The sequence below is a fragment of the Nothobranchius furzeri genome, chromosome 14, assembly GCF_043380555.1.
Source record: "Nothobranchius furzeri strain GRZ-AD chromosome 14, NfurGRZ-RIMD1, whole genome shotgun sequence".
NCBI classification, from domain to species: domain Eukaryota; kingdom Metazoa; phylum Chordata; class Actinopteri; order Cyprinodontiformes; family Nothobranchiidae; genus Nothobranchius; species Nothobranchius furzeri.
Window position 1 is genome coordinate 23,052,760 of NC_091754.1, and position 21,645 is coordinate 23,074,404.

At 43.0% G+C, this 21,645-nt stretch overlaps 1 protein-coding gene across 12 annotated transcripts in view; it reads right to left on the reverse strand.

Moving 5' to 3' along the window:
- The window catches only part of mid1 (midline 1), a 42,227-nt gene that overhangs the window by 19,182 nt on the left and 1,400 nt on the right, over positions 1-21,645 (reverse strand). Inside the window, exons 1-3 of one of the 12 annotated variants that reach the window (XM_054746875.2) lie at positions 10,652-11,383; positions 9,433-10,559; positions 191-912 (exon numbers count right to left, since the gene is read on the reverse strand). In XM_054746875.2, the coding sequence (XP_054602850.1) occupies positions 191-856 (666 nt within the window). In that variant the 5' untranslated portion in view covers positions 857-912; positions 9,433-10,559; positions 10,652-11,383. The other 11 variants (XM_054746876.2, XM_015966382.3, XM_070543991.1 and 8 more) reach the window with 11 other exon arrangements.

The following is a 21,645-nucleotide window of genomic DNA, read 5'->3' on the forward strand; positions in this document are numbered from 1 at the left end:
CGTCTGAATCATGCAGTGAAAAAGCTCAGTTTTATTTATTATCACATAAAAAATATATTTACCCATACATATATTATGTATGTGCATGTGCCACATAATGAAAATGACTTTTTGATTAAAGCAGAAAACACATTTTTATACTGTAAAAGGGAAACAATAGACAATGCTTGCAGCTTAAATCGTCTCCTACCTTGAGTTTGTCAAAACGATCGGCGAGGGCTGCTACTTGGTGGTCTCGATGTCGGCCAACGAGCTTGCACAAAGCGCAGATCAGCTGTTCATCCGTTACGCAGTACATGTTGACCTTCTCGTCCTCATGCTCCAGACACATGAACCCTCGCAGATGAGAGTCCAGCGAGGGCTCGACCAGCCGGTGGCCCGTGAAAGGCTTCTTATTCGGGTGGGTGGCCTTGAGGCACTCCTCGCAGTATGACACCTCGCAGGTGACGCAGGTCTTCACGGCGTCCTGCGGAGGGTCCTGCTCGCAGAACTGACACTGCACCGGGTCAGAGGGAGACGTCATGGCTGTCTTCTCGGGGGCGACTCGCTCCCTGCGAGTCTCGTTAGGAGAGTTGGGTCCGCTCAGAGAGGCTTTCTGGTAGCGGTCGATGATGTTCTGCAGGGTCACGTTGCGTTTCAGTCCCTCTAGGCCCCTCTGGTTGAGGGTGATGACATAGCGACAGGTTGGACACTGGAAGGCGCCGATAGACTGAATGGGCTCGCTGGGGGTGCAGTGGGAGACCAGGATTCGATGGGCACAGTTGAAACAAAGACTATGAGCGCAGGGCAAGAGCAGCGGGTCCTCGAAAAGCTCCAGACAGATTGGGCAGGTCAGCTCAGACTCCAGCGTTTCCATCTTCAGGCAAAACAAAGTGGGAAAGGCAGCGAAATCCAGGGAAGCCGATCAGCTTTCTGTGAAGACGGAAAGCGGATAAATTAGGAAGGTAAGAAAGCAGCGAAAGCACAAAAGCAGGTTTTACTTTTCGGTGTCTTTTAAAAGAACGGAGATTATGAGCAAGTCTACTTTTTGAGTAAACCAGTAAAGATTTACGGAGAAGTCGCAGCCTTTTAGACAGATTTAGACCTGCAGCAAACGCGTCCTGAATTAATCCAAACTTATTGGTTAACACTTCACAATAAGGGTCCCTTTATTAACGTTACTTAGAGCATTATTAAGCATTAATAACGGATCTCATTATTTTAAAGTTACACATACTAACTAATAAGTGTTCTTAGGAAAAAGGGCCAGGGGGTGTTTGCTTAATAATGCATTTAATAATATTAACATTAATTTAAGCAGTTGTTAATACTTTATCTAATGGTTTAATAATGCTTAGTAATGCACTAAGTAATGTTAATAAAGGGACCCTTATTATAAAGTGTTACCAGATATTCAACTTTCTCTTGACCTTCACTCTAGTTCCTTTACAGGATGAATAAGTAAATAAATATTTGTGGCTGACATCTTATTAATTAAATGAAGTAAACTGGTGAAATAAAGAACAGACCACTTCTAAACCTTTCTTTCTGTCTGTTAAACTTCAAGAATGCAGCTGCGGCTCTTTTTTCATGTGGCTCAGGAACTGGTCTGCACGTGTTCTCCTGCACACGGTAAGGCTGCGGGCGAGGACTGACAGCTCAGCCAAGCAGAAGTCTATCGGCCTGCTTGCTGATGGCTGGGGCTCCACACCATCACAGACACTAAGCCTTTGTTCCCGGTCAGTCAGACACCCCCAGCTGCAAGCGGACACACTGTGCTCGCAGCGTCTCTCCCCATGTGAACCCTCTACCTCCACTCATTATGTGTGAAGAGGGCAAAAGCTCGTTATCGGGACGGCCGGGCACAAGCGGGCTTTTGAAGCGGCGAAGATACCACAATTACCTCAGAGCCAGAGACCTGGGTTTGTGCTTTCCATTCTATTCAAATCTTCAGCCTCTTCCCACTGAGACAAGAAGTAATTGTTGTGCTTGTCTCTTGTGGCCGTGATGCATCTGTGGACTTTTGTTGCTTTTACACAAAGTAACAAAGACAAGTGACAGGGAATTCAGCTTTTTTTTCTTTTTTTTTTATCAGAGATGACCTGCACGCCTTTAAACTTCATAGTTAAGGGTGGTATTTTAGATGCTCTGGACTACTAAACCTCTTGAACAAGCACAAAAAGACTATCTCCTTGTCTATCATCTGCATTTAACAAACCGTTTTAACAAAGCTGGAGACTTTGATAACCTCCGCAGAACTTGTCAAACAGGCAACGGGCTAATGTTTCACGCAGACTGTCCTGCATTTAATAAGAAAAGTGCAAAGAGTCTAATGCTAAGATGTCACTGAGTATAATGTAAAACATCCTGAAATCACAAAAGGCTTGTAAAGCAACACCGTGGCAGAGAGCCACTGCAAACACACTTACATTATGCATTCCTGACAACTCCCATTCATAGAGTTTACTTTACCCAACGATGGATTTCGCCCCACTTTGCACAGCCGAGACATTTTTGCTGGAGGAAAACTTCTGGCCTGAATCACAAAAGTCTGTTTTTTACCAAATACACTAAACTCCAGCATGCCTGTGTTCATCCATCGCGGCACAAGCCTTCACGACCTCATGTAGTCCTGCAGCAGAGCTGTCATTCTGGGCAAAAGATCGAGCTGGAGGTAGCAAACAGGAAAAGTTGCCCGACAATTCCAGGAAAGCCAGCTCCACCTACAGCAGGAGCTGTGGCCAGTACTGGAAGAAGAGGGAAGAGCAGGCGACAGGGAGCAGGAGAGAGGGAGGTAAAATCTGCTAAACAAGCAGAGGGACGGGATCACGCAGAGCCCACATCCTCACAGGCAGGTCAATGTCCTCCCCAGCCCTGCCCATTCACAAATTCAAAGCATTCGGATCAGTTTCGGGCTGTTCACACAATACTGAGGAGGGAAACTTTTCTGGGCTCTCCCTTCAGGGATTCAAAGGTAAAAGATAAAAATACAATAAGAAATCAGAATAGATTAATAAATCACTCCTGTTTGAAGCTCACAACAGAATAAGTCAAACTCTCTATAATTTATAGGCTGTAAATTTACTGTAAAGTCCCCAAAGGAAAAAAAGACATAAGGCTACAAATGGTGCCAGACACATGTGCGACACCACGTCTGTCCCAGCTGGCCCTGATGTGGGAATCACAGGGGAACCATCTGCCAACCGTGTGCTGCTGTTTCCACACACACCCCTACAGCGCTCCATTTTCATTCTCCCATCATTCAAAAAGCATCCCCTGGGGTGGCGATTCACTCTCAAAGTGTAAATATCAAAAGCACGCTAAAGTTCAGACAAACCTGTGGGTGCAAGCTGTCGAGAACTTGGGAATGCTCCCTGGGTGCTTCCCATCTGTCTCCCACTGGGAGAGTTTCAAGAGACAAGTGAGAGAACCAGTCTGCATTTTTAGGCAAACAGGAAAAATATAAGATGTGATGATGGAGTTCAAACATCTGCCTTTTTTAATCTCTTGAGTTTACTTTTGAACTTTAAACTATCTTCACAAATGCAAGGTCCTCCGGTGACTTTCTGCAACCGTTTGATGTGAAATAAGAAAGATTTTCTCAGTAAATACTCCGCAAACAAAGTTTTATCTTCCAGGGCTTTGGACTATGCATATTACAACAGGGTTAATCGAATTAGTCAGTGAAAGCTACACTGTTTTAAAGTAACACTAGGTAGTTTTGTTTTATTTTAAGCTAGAGCTTTAACATTGATCTCAGTGATTGCTGTGTTAGAGACTTGACCCGTTTCATATTTGACACCACTCTTATACTGAACAAGAACCACACTTGATAGTTTTTTGGAGCGGGTAGGGGTCCTAGGGGGTGTTATTTACCTGCTTTACAGATGTTAGCTGTAAGGCTAGCAGTTAGCGTTTTCAGTTTGCCGGTCATCACTAAAAATCACAAGAAGAAACAGAAGAAGTTTCATTTTCTGTTGGCATCATGGCAGAGCCTGGAAGTAGAAGTAAGAGAGTATGTCTTTGGAGGTGAAGCAAAGAGCTAAAACCAGAGGGACCATTGGCACAGGCTAGTTTGAGCGAGCTAAAAGAGGCTACAACATCACAGACTGATGGTGACCAGGCTTTGTTGCTATTTGACTTGTAAGTAAAAATATATTTTTGCCCAATAATGTGGATCTTTTTACTTTGGGGTTTGTTTTAGTAGTATGGACTCGACACACGGGAGGCGACATCGCCTCTCCTGCATTCATTTTCAATGAGACATGCGCGACAAAGCGATAATCGCGGATCTCCCTCCTACTAAGCCAAACACGAAAAACGTGCGTGTGAAATTTTGCGTTGTGCACGTGTCGTGCACAGGCGACCCAGCGATGCGATCCCAGAAAGTTGAAATATTTTCCATTTTTCATCGCTGTCGCTTGGACGAGGACCAATAAACGGAGGTTTCATTCACTGACCAATGAGCGGGCAGGATGCTCCGTACATCTCTGAGCAAGGCCGGATTAACCATATGGGCAACTGGGCAATTGCACAGGGGTCCACGAACTCTAAAGGGCCCAGGCCCAGGGCAGCAAGGGCACGAGCAAAATACTGTATCTGTAATCTCCTGCTTTATATTAAACTAGGGTGACCATACGTCCTCTTTTCCCCGGACATGTCCACTTTTCACTCTCTGTCCGGGCGTCCGGGGGGTTTTTGTATTGATGAAAATGTCCAGTTTTTCATCCAGGAGCAGGGATCGAATTTCGGGGGAGCTGGATATCCTACACATACAGGGGAGCGGGAAAAATGTTTTCTAACTATATTACATCATTCATGGACTCTTTTGAGCAGAGAGCGGCAGAGCGATGATCGTTGGTGTGCAGCGCTCCGGGCTGCTGCGTCCAGCGCGCGGTCCATTCTCAAAGTGGCTAAACCAAAAAACTATAACACACGATCATTCATGTCCGCACCTGTTCTCTATTTTCTGTCTTATTTGTGCCTGAAGCGCTCTGCTACTGCGGAGCTCATCACCTGTGCTGCAGTGATTTCACCTCACTGACGCAGTGTCGAGACGCGCTCTCCGCTTTGCGGGTCAGGAGATCCCTTTGATCTGCTCCAAAGTAACTGATGAGGTGAAAAAGTAAGAATCCAGGCAGCAGATTTTCTGGAGAGTTTAGAGGAGATGCAGGAAGATGAGAGACAGACAGGACAGGAAAATAGTTAAATAAAAACAAGAAAACAAAACAAAGTGTTGAAAAGTAAAATGTAGGTAGATTTATCTCCACTACACGTTTTTAACCTGTATAAAGCAATAAGTTATTCACATGTAATATTTATACATCTGATAAAATTCAGATCACCTTCAAAACTCAGTCACACACCCAGGGCCGTTTCAAGGCATTTTGGGGGCCAAGGTAAAACGGAACACAAGACAGATCCCCTGTCCTCTTGTTTGGAAATGGAAATATGGTCACCCTATATTAAACAAACTCTCCACCCGGGCTTTTGCGCTACACAGAGACGCTTCGCTGCCTATGACTCTGAACGTCCGTTGAGAGCGGTTGAGAGTCAGTCTCATGCAGACTGACCAATGAAGACAGGGCCTCAAGTTAAGACCCTCTCCTCATTGGTCAGTCCACACGAGGTGGGTCAAAGGTTACACTGAGCGGGTTAGGTGATGTCAGGCATTCAAGTATTGAGTATATTTACTGCATATTACAGTAAAATATTCTGTATATGACCATATTATGGTGGGTCGTGATGATGGGGCCCTTTAATATTGTTGCCCAGGGTACAACAAAGTGTTAATCTGGCCCTGTCTCCGAGCAATATATAATAAGAAAATACACTCACCTAAAGGATTATTTGGAACACCATACTAATATTGAACAGGTGTTCCTAATAATCCTTTAGGTGAGTGTATATGAAAGTATAATTATTGTTTATCATATTAACAGATAGAAAGTCATTCTTCTGGACATATTGGTTCTCTCATGTTTGTGTGAATCTTCTCAATCTTTGGGGTTACCAGGGTAAGAAGATGGACAAATAGCTCTGGGCTGAGGCAAAAGTAAGTCCAGAATTGATCAGGATCATCCTTGAGGTCCCTCATTAAATGAAGGTATTCTCCGTTTCTTTCTCTGGTTTGTAATATGGGATGAACCCATTCTCGGGTTTATTTTTTTATTTTTTATATATATAGTAAAATCAGAAGTAAAATTTCACATAACTCTAGCAACACCTTGTGAAAGGTCATATCTAGTGCTTTTTTTAAAAACTCTGAACCGCTTAAATAACCTTGATTCCCTCCAACCTGACACAGCCAGTCAAAACAACGGAAGATTCGATTTCGCCATGGAACAGAACACGTCGACGGCTTTGCCACTGGCCGCTGCCGTGGTTCGCCTCCCGTGTGTCAAGCCCATGTGGAGGAGCAGGAAACTGCTCTGTGTTACTTTAACAAGCTCTTGCTTTCCCCTGTTCAGAAAATTTTGAAAACTTTCACTGCATGAATGACATTGCAATCTCTTGATCCCAACAACAATTTAAAGTGTAACGCCGCATTTTAGTAGAGATCTAGACAAACAGTTGCAGTAGCTAAAAGTTGTTGTGCTGCAGGTCGGTCTAGACACGCTCTATTGTAGCCTCAGCAGGGTTACCTTTGGCTCGGCTAAGCTTAGACCGGGCCAATCACTGCGCTGTATATAGAGAGATGCTTGGTTAAGCACCACTACTGCAACTGTCTTTTAATTTTTTAAGGCAGAGCTCTGATGACGTTAAACAACAATGATAGCAACAGCTCAGGAAGAGCGCTTGTTTCTAAACGGCTTCTGTATCAACGTTAGATTTGACTTGAGCTTTTCTTTGAGACATGAGCTACAGAGGTACTTCTTCAACAGTGTGTGGCGGACTGCCCCGTTGGCTGATTTCAGTCACTATGAAAACCTCATTCATTGCTCTGATTGGTCCTACCATTGTCCAGTTGAGTGCAGAAACCATTTAAAAGACACCCGTAGATTCCGCCCAACGACTAAGCTCAATCTATAGGTCGTGGCCATATATACCAGGCACGGACTTTAGAGACAGGAATAGCAAAAGAATGAATTTTACACTCCCGGAATCCTGTCAAATCCATGATAAAAGCAACATTAACTTTTTTCTGACAGATGGGAGCCTCATCATTTGTTATTAGGGTGTTGCTTTGGTTGATAAAAAAGGATAGACTGGTCCGTCCGTCTGCTTACCAACCCTCACCTATGTTCACAAGATTTTAATTATGACAAGAGAACAAGATTCTGTATTCTTGCAGCTGAAATGAGATTCCTCCGTAGGCTGGCTGAAGTCAGCCTTCCGTATTAGGTGAGGAGCTTTGTTATCCAGGCTGAGCTCAGAGTAGAGACGGTGCTCCTCCTCCTCAACATTAGTGAACTGAGGTGGTTCTGGCATCTGATTAGGATGCCTCTTGCTCAGTTTACATTGGCAGAGGTTACATTTCTCTGAAAGCAGATGCTGAAACAGCCCTAGAACTTCCAAGGGGGGTAGGTTTCCCTTCATCAACCCGATCTTTGAAAAGCAGCGGAAAATGTGACTGGAAGGCCTATAAAGTTACTTATCGAAAAGCTGTGGCAAATATATTTAAAAATTGCTTCGGATAAGTATGTTTAGTAACTAATGTGCTTCCTTGTAGTTTTAGTTGATTAATGAGTCAAACAACTGAAATGTTTCTGATAATGAAGGATATTTCCAGTTCAAGCACTCCCTAATCGTCATGGTTATGGTCTTTAATCAACCCTAGAAATTATTCTTAACGGTGTAAGCTTTTTTAGAGAGCGCAAAAGATGGAGATTGCTCTTTGTCTTCTTTTCCTGAGGCTGACACCTAGCATATTTATCTGTAATCCTGTCTTCAGAGCGTAGCTGTGACCAATGTGGGGCCGATGGTGGTGGCTTCCTGCAGCATCAGCCCACTCAGGCCTGATGTGATTTACAGCTGTAGCAGCACCAGCCAGCTGATTAGACCGACTAATCTACCTGATCTGCAGCTGCACACATTACCCAGATTAGCCTAAATGGAGCCTGGCCCTCACTAACAGACACATGCTGATGTTAAATGATTCAAGAGGACACGTTCATTCACAACCCCAACATCTTAGGTCTCTAAATCAGAAACTTAGCTGTCAAACATGACGGCATTGAGGGGAATAACAGTGACATGAGGGGTAATTAAAGGGTTAACTTTCAGGCAGACGAGTTAATAAGCTTTACTCAATTAAAATGTTTTTATTTCTCAATTAAAAAGATAAAAAGGTTAATTTCTCACCTGTTTTTTGCTTTAATGTTTACTGTTTGAACTGCACGGGTCAGCATCAGAAAGTGGCCCTTAAATGCTCGTTTCCTGTGTGTGCGCGCGCGCGGCTTGGCAGGTGGAAGCATCGGGAAAACACCGTATCCTTTCCACAGACCTCAGGAACTCAGCGGAATGTGACTTTCCAGGCACGTGGCTCGAACCTGCTGCCTCACGAGTTCAAACAGGGTCAACGAGTCACTTAGTTTAAAACTATAAAAATGAGTCAAAAGTTGGGCTCACTCGTGTTCCAGTCTGAAAGTCACATAAAAAGATTAGCTGCGTCAGAAAATAGGAAATAGCGACATCGTGTGGCTGATTTGTAAAACAACCCACAGCAAGCCTTTCTCCTCCAAAAACAACTTCAAGTAAAAAATAAAAAAATACATATTTTACTTATTTAGCTCATTTTGTTTCCATCACTTTCTTTATATGAGAGGTGAAGTTATAGTTGTAACATATTTTGGTCTTCAAACTAACACAAATGCATCCAGTGGTTCACCAAGAAATCCACATGTGTCGCCATGGTGACGGTTTTGTGTTTATTAGTCACACTAGTGATCATAAGCAGAAGCAAACAGCGCTCTGGTGGGAAGATCTCCAACATTCCTTCTCACAAAACAAGTTACTTATTAATAAGGGAGGCAAGAAGAAGGCTTTGCTTCCTCTGTGGTGAGGAAAAAGTTTAACTTGATGATAAGGAATGCATGTTTGGCCCAAAGGGAGACCAACATAGATATATAAAGACCATTCTGCTGTTAATGCATGATCAAATATAAGTTTTCAACTTAAACTACTTTTTCTTGGTAAAAACATCTGGAGGAACCTAAAAATGCTGCAATGCATGCAACACACTACTGCTCTGTCACTGCAAATGTACTTTGTCTCCACCCACTCTCCTTTTTCTGTGCTGCTCAATTACAAAATTCCCCGCAGTCGGCTCACTTAGTCATCTTATCCCTCAAGAATCATCCTGTACAGAGCAAAGAGAAAGAACCGTAGCTCTCGAGCAGATCCGTGCCCAGAGGCTTGTCGGCACATAATGACTCAAGTTCTAGTCAGAAAACACAAAAGCTCAACAACATAAAACACAAACTGAGTTTAGAGTCTAACCTCCTGACTCACCTGCCTCATGGTTCCAGCCATGCGGAAGCAGCAGAATGAAAGAGTCACCCCTCAGTCAGGCTCTGCTGATATTTAGAGTGGATCCACTGCAGCTGTCTGAACTTAACGCAAAGCGACTTGCCTTTCTGACTCTCTGTGAGTTTCTGAGCCTTTAACCCTCCCGTCTAAGCCTGCTGGAGGATCAAAACTTGCCACCTTTTCATCTCCTCTGACTATGAAACTACCCCGTAGATGTAGTGGGCTGCAAAACGTTTGATGAGCCAATCGCGTGGAAGGGGCAGGACCTTTTCCAGTTTAAAGCTTTCAGTGGAAGACTATCACAAAGAAACCTGTAACTTTTGTTGCTGTATGATGACCCTGAGCAAACTTGATCCAACCTATGTTAGAAATGTTTTTCGTGCTTAAGGCTCTAATCAATAAAAACAAGTCGATTATGGAAGTCGATAATGATTTGATTTCAGAGTGACATCCTGTCTCTGGCCTGGCGCCAGTCATCTCGTCTAACTGGAACGTGTGCGACCCTATTGAGAACTCACATGCTGAAATAAAACACTGTTTCTCAGTTTTAAATCTCCAATGTCTACTATGGAAACTTGCAGGAATGTACTGAGGTTTCGACAGAACGTGTTGAAAGTTTTCAGGCTCTCGGGTCCTCGTCTGCACAGAAAATAACTAACACATGCAGGCCTGGAAGGCTGGCATCCCAACAGAGAGGCTGATCAGTATCTTTGGAGGGAGCCGGTGAGGTGCCATTACCTGAGTCGACCTCGTCAGCAGCAGGTTTTAAATATTACATCTCTGTGAGAGACACATGTTTATACAATGGGCTGAAACCGCAGCACAAATGGCACGGATTCACTTGGATTAGTAGTACGCCAAAGCTCCTGCCAGGGGTCCTTGTGTTTCAGTTTAGCCTGGAGCATGCAGAGAAAAGAAAAGCAAGCAAAAATGGCCCACAATCCATGCTGCGTTATGGCCAATGTTAATTTGGAAAGTGACAAGATCAAGAAAATACATTCAAACTCGTGTCACGATTGTAAATAAGCAGTGAAAATGTTTAAATTCACCAGTAAAGGGAAGCAGCATCTATTTGTTCACATCCAATCTGCTGTTAGAGGCAACACTTGCTGTCAAAAATACAAACGCAGGAAAGTGTGAAGCGTTAAAATTAGCATGCTAGAAGCTCGACTAGAAAAAACCTGAAAGAGACATCCCTTACCTCACTGTCTGTTAGTGAGACAGTACACAGTCAGGGTGGCACAAATTACAGAACAAAAACCAAAGCAGAGTTTTCTAAAAACGGAGGCTTCCCTCAGAAGCTTCCCTTCCCTTTTTGCCATCAGTCTGCTGCTGCTGTCGCTGCTATCTCTGAAATTCTCTTCACACATCCTCCTTTTTAAATCCTCTCTAAAGGAAGCTGAAACTGCTCCAAATGGTTCAACCAGGCACCGACTTCTCAGGCTTTTCCCTCTTTGTATTATTTTGTTGGCTGGGATCATTAACTTGGTCCCATGAGAACACGAGGAGGTAAATACCTCCCCCCTGTTTTTTCTTGCCTTTTGGGTGGCTGTCAATCACTCGTGATGATGAGGTGGCGAGGGGATGCTTTCATCCTGATTGGTCACCGGAGAACAGAGGTGCTCTGCATGACAAATGGAAGCCCTGGGACTGATGGGATTTCAGAGAAGCTCTTTTAGTGTTACACACACATTTATAATAGCTCACACACATTTACATGGTATTTAAGGAAAGCTGCAGACACCAGGATGTTACTAGAGGTGATTTTTTTTATTATCTCTGATGCAGCTGGGTTTAAGAAAATGTGATTTATGTTGTGCAGCTGAGTGCATGCTGGAGGTCACGATCTTTAAATGGCTCTTTGGTACAGTCTGGACACTCGGCGGGGAGACCACAAAAAAAGCATGAAGCTGTCGTTGCCATGGCAGTGTGGCAAGTGCAACGATGCATCCTACTTCTTGAGCCAAACGCCACTCTAATCTTTTCACTGGCAAACCTTCAGCTCTCTCTTCACAGCTTGTTTGCTTCTCAGTCAAGCCCACTGCTGTCTGTTACTATCCACTTCCTTCCAACGTCCCATGCCAACGTGAAGTCAACAGCACTTTGTAATGAAGCGGATTGTGCAAAGACACTGTGAGCAAGGCAACAATACCTGAGAGAGGTCACGCTCCTCCTGGGACCGCCACTAAAGTCTTTAACTGACAGATGGGTAAATTAGGCATGGCTTTGAATGTGACGCCCATGCCTGGCTCCTTCTGCACTCCAATGGATTTGTAAACAGCAAATAGCCAATCCTGTTTTGTTTTTTTACGTAAAACACACAAACAGCAAAGCTACAATGATTTTTTTTTCACCCGTTTGTGATTGGGATGTGGAAAATAAACACTGTCTTGGCATCAAATGGGTCTATAAAGTTCAGGGACATCATATTTGAAATCCATGGCACATATAAAACGGGATCAGAAAATAACTTAGACTCCATGGACTTTATTATGTTTGACAGTAGAGGACCCATGGATCAGGAGTAGATGGGCGTGACTTTTTATGGCCTTTTTTCCACTAGAACCAACTCAGCACTGCTCAGCTTGGTTTGATTCTACTCTACATGGTGAGGGAGGGATTCCATTACAACTGGGAAACAGCACTAGTGGGTGGGCTCATCGTAGTGGGGCAGCCCCCAGAGACATGCAAAGTAGCACGGCGTGATTTGTACTAAGGCTGGGCGATGGGACCAATTATTCAATTCAATTCAATTCAAGTTTATTTATATAGCGCCAAATCACGACAAGAGTCGTCTCAAGGCACTTCACATAATAAACATTCCAATTCAGGTCAGTTCATTAAGCCAACCAGAAATAATGTTTCCTATATAAGGAACCCAGCAAATTGCATCAAGTCACTGACTAGTGTCAGTGACTATACAGCAATCCTCATACTAAGCAAGCATAAAGCGACAGTGGAGAGGAAAACTCCCTTTTAACAGGAAGAAACCTCCAGAGAATCCCGACGATGTGCTGAGCCATTATGGTTGATTCTACCAGAGCCAATTTGTTCATTTATTTATTTGTTTGCCAGTGAGTACGTTTGCTAATGACAAATATTTTACACGTTACGCACAGAGAACATCACGGAGGCAACAATCAAGAAAAGATCTCCATCAGCGCATCTTATCTGACACTTTCTCCGCCTCTTGCTGCTGACAACGGTGCGCTGAGGAGGAGCTCGGAGAGCGTCTGTGACGTACTCGACGTTGTGCACAAGAGTGTGGTGTCGCGTGGAAAGTGGAAACCCTTCGAGCTTTCAGAGAGTCTGGTAGGTTTCTGGTTGTTTAATTTGGAGAAAAAAATCCATGATTTTAAAACTTTGACTTAAGTAGGGGTAGGGTTAGGGTTTGGGTTACTCAGCACCCGCCTGGAATGCGATCACCAGCGTGTCAGCGGTGCGTGGATTCATCCAGAACAGCATTTAAACAGCCATGAATCTGTCTGAGGTAAAAGTCCAGAATGTCATAACCTCTTCAGCAAGCTCCCTAGAGACATCTGATTACACACAAGCTGCAGGTAACCAGCTCAGGTTTACACGGAGCAGAAGAAATGTGTGTTCGGGCAGCAGCAGGTGAAACGTTTTTAATTTAAGTGAAGTCGTTTAATTGTGTTGTTTGTGCTACTGGGACACTTTGTTCAGCTTGTTTGGCTAAATATTAATTAAAAATGAATGGATATTTAACGGTATTGAACGATTATTATTTTAGAAATGAAAGTGATGGGGATAAATGGCTCATGCGACCGCTGGCAGTGCGCAAATGCTGCCTCCTCAGAGTGCGTCCAAACGCAGCGGCGATTAACTTCATTTCCTACTCAAACTCATAAAAGAAAGATACCCAGTAGCCTTTGTTCAGGAAAAAACATTTTGCTTAAATCCAATACCACGTTGGTGGGCACCACAGCGAAACAAAGACAAAGCTACTGTTTAACACTGTGTTTAATACGGCTGTTTAGATGTCACTCTAACAAAAGCAAATACAAAATTAAACAAAAAGAAAAATCTAAATTTCTCTTCCAGCAAACATGGGCACTGCGCTTCCATAAAAAAATAAATCTGTGCTATGACTATTTATGTGTTGGCAAATCAGTCCGTGCATCGTGTTGTCACATGCATGAATCAATCGGCCATCATCAATTTTTGGACTGACGATTTGTGGTGGGAAAAATTATACAAATCGCCCAACCCTAACCTGTACCTGACAAAAGCACAACACTACAATGGAAGACGTGGTGGTAACAGTTAACCCTCTCAGGCTCAAAATAAGTTTTGATAAAAGGACGAACAACTAAGTCCTTCAGGGGTACTTCTGAGTAAAAAAAAATGCTCATGAAATACATTTGTGGAGTAATCAGGTAGGTAAGTTTTAACTGTTGCAAATCTGCAATGCCTGCCTCCAAAGGGTTAAGATGGACCTGACTGGAACATTTTCTTGGTCTGTGGTGTTTTGTTGGAAGAAAAGACTCATAAAAGGCTGCAGGCAGCAAGGTAAAATACCCTGGAGCAATAATTGACTCCACCCACTAACCGATCTCTGACCAACACATTTTTTGATGTTGCGTTTTAGGGCCAGCTTGATACGCTTGGAACCACATGGAAGTTGGTACTCAAATGGGTGCAGAAACCTGGTAGTTGTTACTAGTGGAAATGCCTTGGAACCCCGCTGACCAGAATCAAGCTATGCTGAGAGGGTACTAGTGGAAAAGAGCCATTAGGCCCCTCATACGGATGAGACAACTCGATATATTGCAATACTAAAAGTCTGATATTTGCAAAATTTGAGACAACCAGTGTTTTCACAAAATCTCGTTGTTCCATCAGAGTGAAGGAGGTAAAATCTGCTGTCACCTAGCACTCAGAGCTTGAAACGCACCACTCAAAAACAGTAAATATTTGATTGTAAATACTCTGGAAAAAATGAAAACACTGATTTTAGATAATGATTCAGTGTCAGAACATAAACGAAGTCCGAGACAATGGTCTTTAGTCGGAAAAGGGTAGAATGCCTTCTCCAGGTCAGGGAAGAGGGTCTTGTTCAGAAGTGAAAAATAGAGTGCCAGACCAAAAGGTGTATTGGTGCTGCGTCCGCCATGACGATGTTTTTACTGATCTGTTGTGGTGAAGAGAGAGCTGAGCCAGAAGGCAAAGCTCTTAATGTACTGATTGATCCATGTTCCAACCCTCACCTATGGTCACCAGCTTTGGGTAAAGACTGAAAGAATGAGATCACAGATACAAGCTCTCCCTTAGAGATAGGGTGAGAAGCTTGGTCATCCGGGAGAGGCTTGGAGTAGATCCGCTGCTCCTCCACATCGAGATGAGCCAGCTGAGGTGGCTCAGGCATCTGATTGGGATGCCTCCTGGAAGCCTCCATGGTGAGGTTTTCTGGGCACATCCAACCAGGAGGAGACCTAAAGTAAGACCCAGGACACGCTGGAGGGACTACGTTTCTCGTCTGGCCTGGGAACGCCTTGGGATTCTCCCGGAGGAGCTGACCCAGGTGGCTGGGGAGAGGGAAGTCTGGGCCTCTCGGCTTAGGCTGCTGCCCCAGCAACTTCACCACGGATAAGCAGATGATAATGGATGGATGGATGGATGGATATCATAACATGAAATATATTTAGTCATGTCAACCAATTATTTATGATCTCCAGTATGACGTATTTTACAGTATAAGTCTGCAAAACTAAAGAAAAAAATACGCCCTCGGTTTTTACTTCAAAGCTTGTTTTCACACTGAGAATGTTTACAGCGCCAGAAAAAAATACATAAAACTTTGGTCTTTTTTTATGGAAGGCACAGAAAATGGTTTGCTGCCCCTGGGTCAATCTGAAGTCACGCCCTTCTCTGAACTGTAATGAACAATAAACGTCTGGTTCTTTTTCTGTCCCTCCATAAAAGAAAACCTGTCTGGGTTGTGGTTTTTTTAAAGCTGTCCCCATGACTCCCACTGGAAACTGGACCTGAGTCCTGATCCAGACTGGTGTGCCCTTAGTCCCTGAGAACTGACCAATGCTCATTCAGCAAGAGAAGCAAATATAATGTGCTGTTAAAATCAACATTTTCTACATTAAGGTTCATGTTGCAGCTTTCAGCAAACAGACTTTTTATGAAAGATATTACAAACAAAAATACTGTAATAATTGTGTTTTTGTTTATGTGGCAATCAAAGCTCTGACGTTTCTGCTCTAATCCTGCTCAAATTAGCTCCAGAAAACCCTTTTATTATACTGTAAATACATTCACTTATCAATAAATAACAGCTCTGTCACAACAATTATTTAAAACCAGTGAATATTCATCCCAATTAATTAAGGCCTTTTCTCCCTGAGGCAGTTCTCTTGATGATGGCTGGCACATCATACAGCATTAATTAGAAGAAAAAAAACCTGCAGAGGGTCAGAAACAGCCTTATAAAAGGCAGATTAGCTGAAACAAAATCAGTGTTACATAAAATTTGATTGCTGACAAAGAAACAGGATTTCCATGATGGGGAAGCAGAGCTGTAAACTGCATGGTGATTATTTTTGTAAAAAGTTGTGTTTTGTTTGGCTTTTTAGGACATTTCTGACTAAAAACTTGCATTACGTGCAAAGAAATGATGAAAAGTTGGCATGAATAGAAACATTTAAGAAGCATTGAGAATAGCATATGGTCTTGGTCTGTTTAATTTCCAGGAAACAACAAAACATGACTCACGGAAATCCAGAGTTGTCCTCTAAAACACAACTGCGAGATGCAGCTCCCACTGGCAGCTCAGCTCTCCACTTCAGCAGCACATGGATGAGAGAATAAACAAAACATACAGTAGCATCCCGGCTGGTCCCTTCCCACTCGCCCCCCGTCATCGCTGAAGCTCCCCACCCAGACCCAGCCCCAGCCGTTCGCTCATGCAAGCATAAATCATGGACAGGAATCGTCACTTCCACCAGGCCCATTTCATGGAAACCATCTCCATTAATGGGCCCACTGTCCCCCCTTTCCCTTTTGCGGTTGAGCAGTTGTCCCTGACTCTCCACCCCTTCAGCAGTAAGACAAAGAGGTAACAAATGGAGACAAAAAGAGGGGGTGCATGAACCTTGGGGACCACATTTTGATGAGTTTCTAACTACACCGCCCAGCCTTGAACAGATGGGGCCGGTCTCCAGGGCTGTGCCGCATCGTTGCCTTTAGCACACAGCTCTATACAGCCCTTCTATAAATTATGTTTCACTCCAAATGACACCCAGCAAATTATAGATCGCATTCAAGTGAAGGACAACACAAACTTCTGTGTTGTTTTTGCCAATAATTCCCAGGGAAATAGCCGTGATTAAGGTCTGAAAGTGCATGTCTAATTGAGTTAGCTTCTGCTCTGGCATCAAGATTGTCTTTTTGGTGCACACACTGATCTAAGCGACAACAATTATTTTCAATGGCCGTTCAGAGTCGGCCACGTTTTGCCAGAAAATAATCAGATGAAAGCCAGGGCTGTGTTCGTCGTGGTAAAGGTTCAAAATTTTAATTGCTTTCATTCCCAGAAACATGCTGCTCATACACGCGATCGGTCCGAACAACGGGAACATTACTGCAAAGCTAATTAATAAGGACTACGTCTCATTTGCAACTTTAAAGCAAGATGTCAAAGGGAATAGGATGTCATGCCCTTATTTGGTCAGGAAGCAACATCTAATCTCAGATCAGCTGAAGCTTTCACCCTTTTGACCCGTTTTTACTTATGTCACAGCTGCCCTACATTACACAGGAACCTCTGGACTCTCTGACAACCACCAGCAGGAAAGGAGGGTGAAGTGTCTTGCCCAGTGACACACTGACTGCAAAAGACAGAGCAGGAAGCAAACTTGCAACCTTCCAGCTATGAGGCAGGCACTTAACTCCTCCACCATTGTCGACTGATACCTTCCTAAAGTTGTGGTTCACCCCTTTAATCAATACATTTGCAACGGGCTCTGATAGGAATGAATGCCTTGTAAGTCATACTCTGGGTACAAAAATCCCTGGTGCGCCTGTTTCAGGATCTAGAAGCTAGCCAGATCAGAGAAGAGCTTCAGACAGCAGGATATGGAGTACTACTTCCTGATATTTAGACGTCTCACCTCTGATTGGCTGACAGCAACATGACTCTACCACAGACTCTGTTTACTTTCTAACACTGATGTTTTATCTCCACAACTAGCACAAGCCTGGAGGAGTTTTGCTGTGTGGTGGAGTTGCTAATGCTAACAGTTAGATTCGACTAGGCCGAGATGTTCTCTGTTGTTTCCTGGATGCTAAACCAACAGCAGCCTTCCTCGTCAAGAGTCAAGATGGGTGAGTCCATGAATGTTAGTGACAGTGTGATGTCACACTGTCTAGCTTTTCAAATCCTGAAGTTGTGCCACCTATTTTCTATCAGAAGCTAATGCAGGAGATGTAGGAGACTGTTTTCATGTTCAGCCTGCATGAAAAACTCTGAGTGACTGATTGTAATCAGAAATAATCATAATTTTTTTTCTGTGAACCACACCTTTAAAACAATTCCTATCTAAAAATATATGTATTGGTTGCAGGTTTCACCCTGGCTCTGACCAGAAAATACTGCTGTTGTGCCCTTGGGCAAGGCACTTAAACCCAACCTGCCTGCTTGTGGTGGTCAGAGAGACCGGTGGCACCAGTGCTCGGCAGGCCTCGCCTCTGTCAGTGCGCCTCAGGGCAGCTGTGGCTATATCATAGCTCATCACCACCAGCGTGTGAATGGGTGAATGGCTGATTGTGTTGTGAAGCATCTTGGGGGGGGGGGGGGGGGGGGATAGAACCCTAAGAAGGCCATTTACCATATTTGTGAATGCCACTAGCACATGGGGCCACAAGCGCAGCCAATAAAAATTATTCCTTTTTTGAGAAAACATTTAATATAGTGGTTGCCTTTGGTACACAAAGAGTATTTCAAGCAATATGGCAAAAAAATGCTCAAGAAAAGCATCACCTGATCGACCTTTAAGAGGTTTTAAGACTACAGTAAGAAGTGTTGGTCATGACCCCCTTTGAACTAGCCATTAGCCTGTCAATCTGGTCAGAACAAAGTCAATGTATTCAAATAGATGCCCACAGACTCCTGTTTCAGAGGATCTTATTTATAACTTTAAACTAAAACATTATGGCATCCTAAATGTGGGAATTCCCAGGCTGCAAAGTCTGAAACATTGATGCAAATTGAAGAAGACCAACCGAATAGTCTTGTTGAAGAACAAAGCTTTAAAAAGACACCTGGTAATGTTTAATTTCCTTTCTTCAGACCATAAGCGTTTACATTTCGCTTTCATAAAAGGATTCCCATGAAGTTAACCTGTGAGAATTTTGACTAAAGGAAACTATAGTGGCTAAATCAAACCTTCATGTCTCATTTATACTCTGAGGCTGCACTGTCTGGTGCTTTCTCACTCAAACAAATATGTAAAGAGGTTTCAGGAAAGAAAAATCACTGTTTTGTTAAGTCTCCACCACAGGCTTGCTGTCCGAAAGTCAAAGCTTTTATTTTTTTTCCTTGAAAAGTATGAAAAGCTGTATCATTAAAAAAAAAAAACACAGGCTGCATTCTTTTCAGCTTGGAGGATTCAGTAATTGTTTCCAACTTGTGCTGGGATCTATTAGAGGGTGTCACATCTTTATCTGGCCGTATCAAAGAAGAGGAGCACTCAGACACTCCATCTGGTTGTTCAAAACAACAAATGAATGCTTATTTTGCAGGCAGTTTGGAAAAATACAACCTGTCCAACTCATGCAGATAAGAAAATGAAAAGGTTTCAAGCTACGGTTAAACACCATGCTGAAACGCTGGACCAGAGTTTTCTGGAGTTGGTCAAACATCTGTTGTGTTTTGCGTTCACATGTCCAAGAAAACGGTGGGAGCCAAAGGCAGGAGCACAGCTGTTTGGATCAGAGTCAGTTAAACACGGCCTGAGTGATGTTTTTACACTATGCTATTGTTTCATTTAGCACTGACGGAGACAACCGTGAGATTTTAGGAGCTTAAGGACATTACAAGCCTGTCGAAGCCGTCTTAAAGATGTTTCTAAACGAGTCAAAAACAAACGCTTGGTCAGCCTCCCTCCGCGTCAAACCCCTGACGCCAAAAGTGCCCTTTTTGTCACTTATGTACGAAAAGGGTTTTTCCCTTTTCTGACTGCAGATCCCAATGCAGTGTAAAACTGACGCGATGGGATGTCCGCTGATGCGGCGTTTGTTTTTGACGTGCTGGGAGTGAGAATGTGTTGTTCTAAAGGTTAAAAAGCCAATCTGCATGCTCACTGCTTTTGCAATTATCATTCACTCAATGTAGCCCTCCATCAAAATGTGTCAGTGAGGCATTTCTTATGAAAAAAGAAAAAAGCAGGACACATTCCTGAATGTTGGCTGGTGAACACACTCTCCAGAGTTATGGGAATAGCTTGAATTATTGTTTTTTTATTTTTTAAAGTAAGGTTCTATGGAAAGGTTATGAGCTCTTTGAACAACCTCAGTTTGAAGAAACAGGGGTCAGTTTTGGCATACGCTTTAAGCTAACAGCTGGTAACGTTGCTGCCATTGTTAAAACTGAGAACATTTTATCGTGTTTTAAGCATATTCTGCTTTTTAAATTGTAACTGCTGTACATTTGGCTTAATCAGATTTAGATTAGAGCAAAGTCACGCCACTTCCTGCTTCATTTTGGGTGAAACAGATCAGTGTCAAACTGCTAGTGACAAAATGCAAATATTAGCAGTGCCTGGTGTGTTCTTTCGCAGGCACAAATGAAAACACTGACTTGCATTTATATTTGTTTTTAATAAAAGACGGGGAATAAAACTAGAAATGTGTGGCTTCAGCTCAGCTGTAACGACGGATTTAAATGTGTTTCAATGTTATGCATCAAAGCTACCTCATCATCAACGTAATAAATGTCAGTTTTATGCTAAAGAGTTGGCTAATTTTCTATTTCTGACCAAGGTTACAAATCTGATCTGATCTGCAGCTACTGACCAAGAAAAGCTGAATGATGCTGGTTAGCAAGCAGTCCATTAATGATTGAATTAATTTATCGCATTGTCAACACAAGCCAGACGACCAAATGAGCAAAACTGAGTTGCTTCATAAAGAAATAAATGATCAGTTAAAGGAAAATAACTCCCTAGTATTCAATAAGTCTGCACAAGACACACCAAACCACTAGGTAGTGTTGATCGCCAAATCTGACAACTTCACTCCAAATTATTAAATTGTTGTCAAACAGGCCACATTTTTGTGCTCTGAGTTTCAGGCTTATCTAAAATGTTTTTATTGGCAAAAACCTCAACAGGTCAATTTACTTTCAAAGAGCCAAGATTTAGCAGAACAATTCTGAGAGGTACCAAGATACGTTGCTCTTATGTTGATTAAGAAAAAATGCAGCAACGATTTGGTAGCCCTTCTTATGAAACTTGGGACATTTCTTGCAATAATCTCATCATATTTCTGTGTTAAACAAAACTGATTGTGATGGAACCATTTATTTACAACATTCATAGAAATCCCTACAATTCATTCTATGTTTGAGTTGTTTGAAGATATCATTCTTGTCCCACCTAAACTAGCTGTTAGCTCATCAATCATTCATAATAATGCTGTGTTTCTAAGCTGAGGTTGTGGAAAGATAAACAGTTTTCATTATACTTGCACACAATATTCCTTAAGAAGACCTGAACCCTTACTTTGAAGACTACATGAAGACCGTCTTCTACCCCTATTACCAGCATTGGCCGCCCATAGAAAATAGATCGGGAAACAATCAGGTAAGCCAGATTTATGTCATATAGAAAATTAGCAATCTCGGACTCCCATGTTGGCTCGTGATGGGGAAAGCTGTTGTTGACTTAGCATCCAGGAGAGAGAAGAGCGCGTCTCGGTTAGTAGAAGCTAACCGTTAGCATTAGCAACTCCTCAACATGGCAGAATTTGTTCAGTCTTGTGTTATTTGTGGAGGGAAAACGTTAACATTGCAGAGTAAACAGGGTCAGCTGTAGAGTTGTGTTGCTGTTAACCAATCAGAGGCAAGATTTCCAAAAATCAGGAAATAAGACTCTAAATGGTTTCTGCTCCCCTCTGCTCTGGCTCACTTCTAGTTACTGAAACCGAAGTGCCAGAGCTTTTTAGCCACAG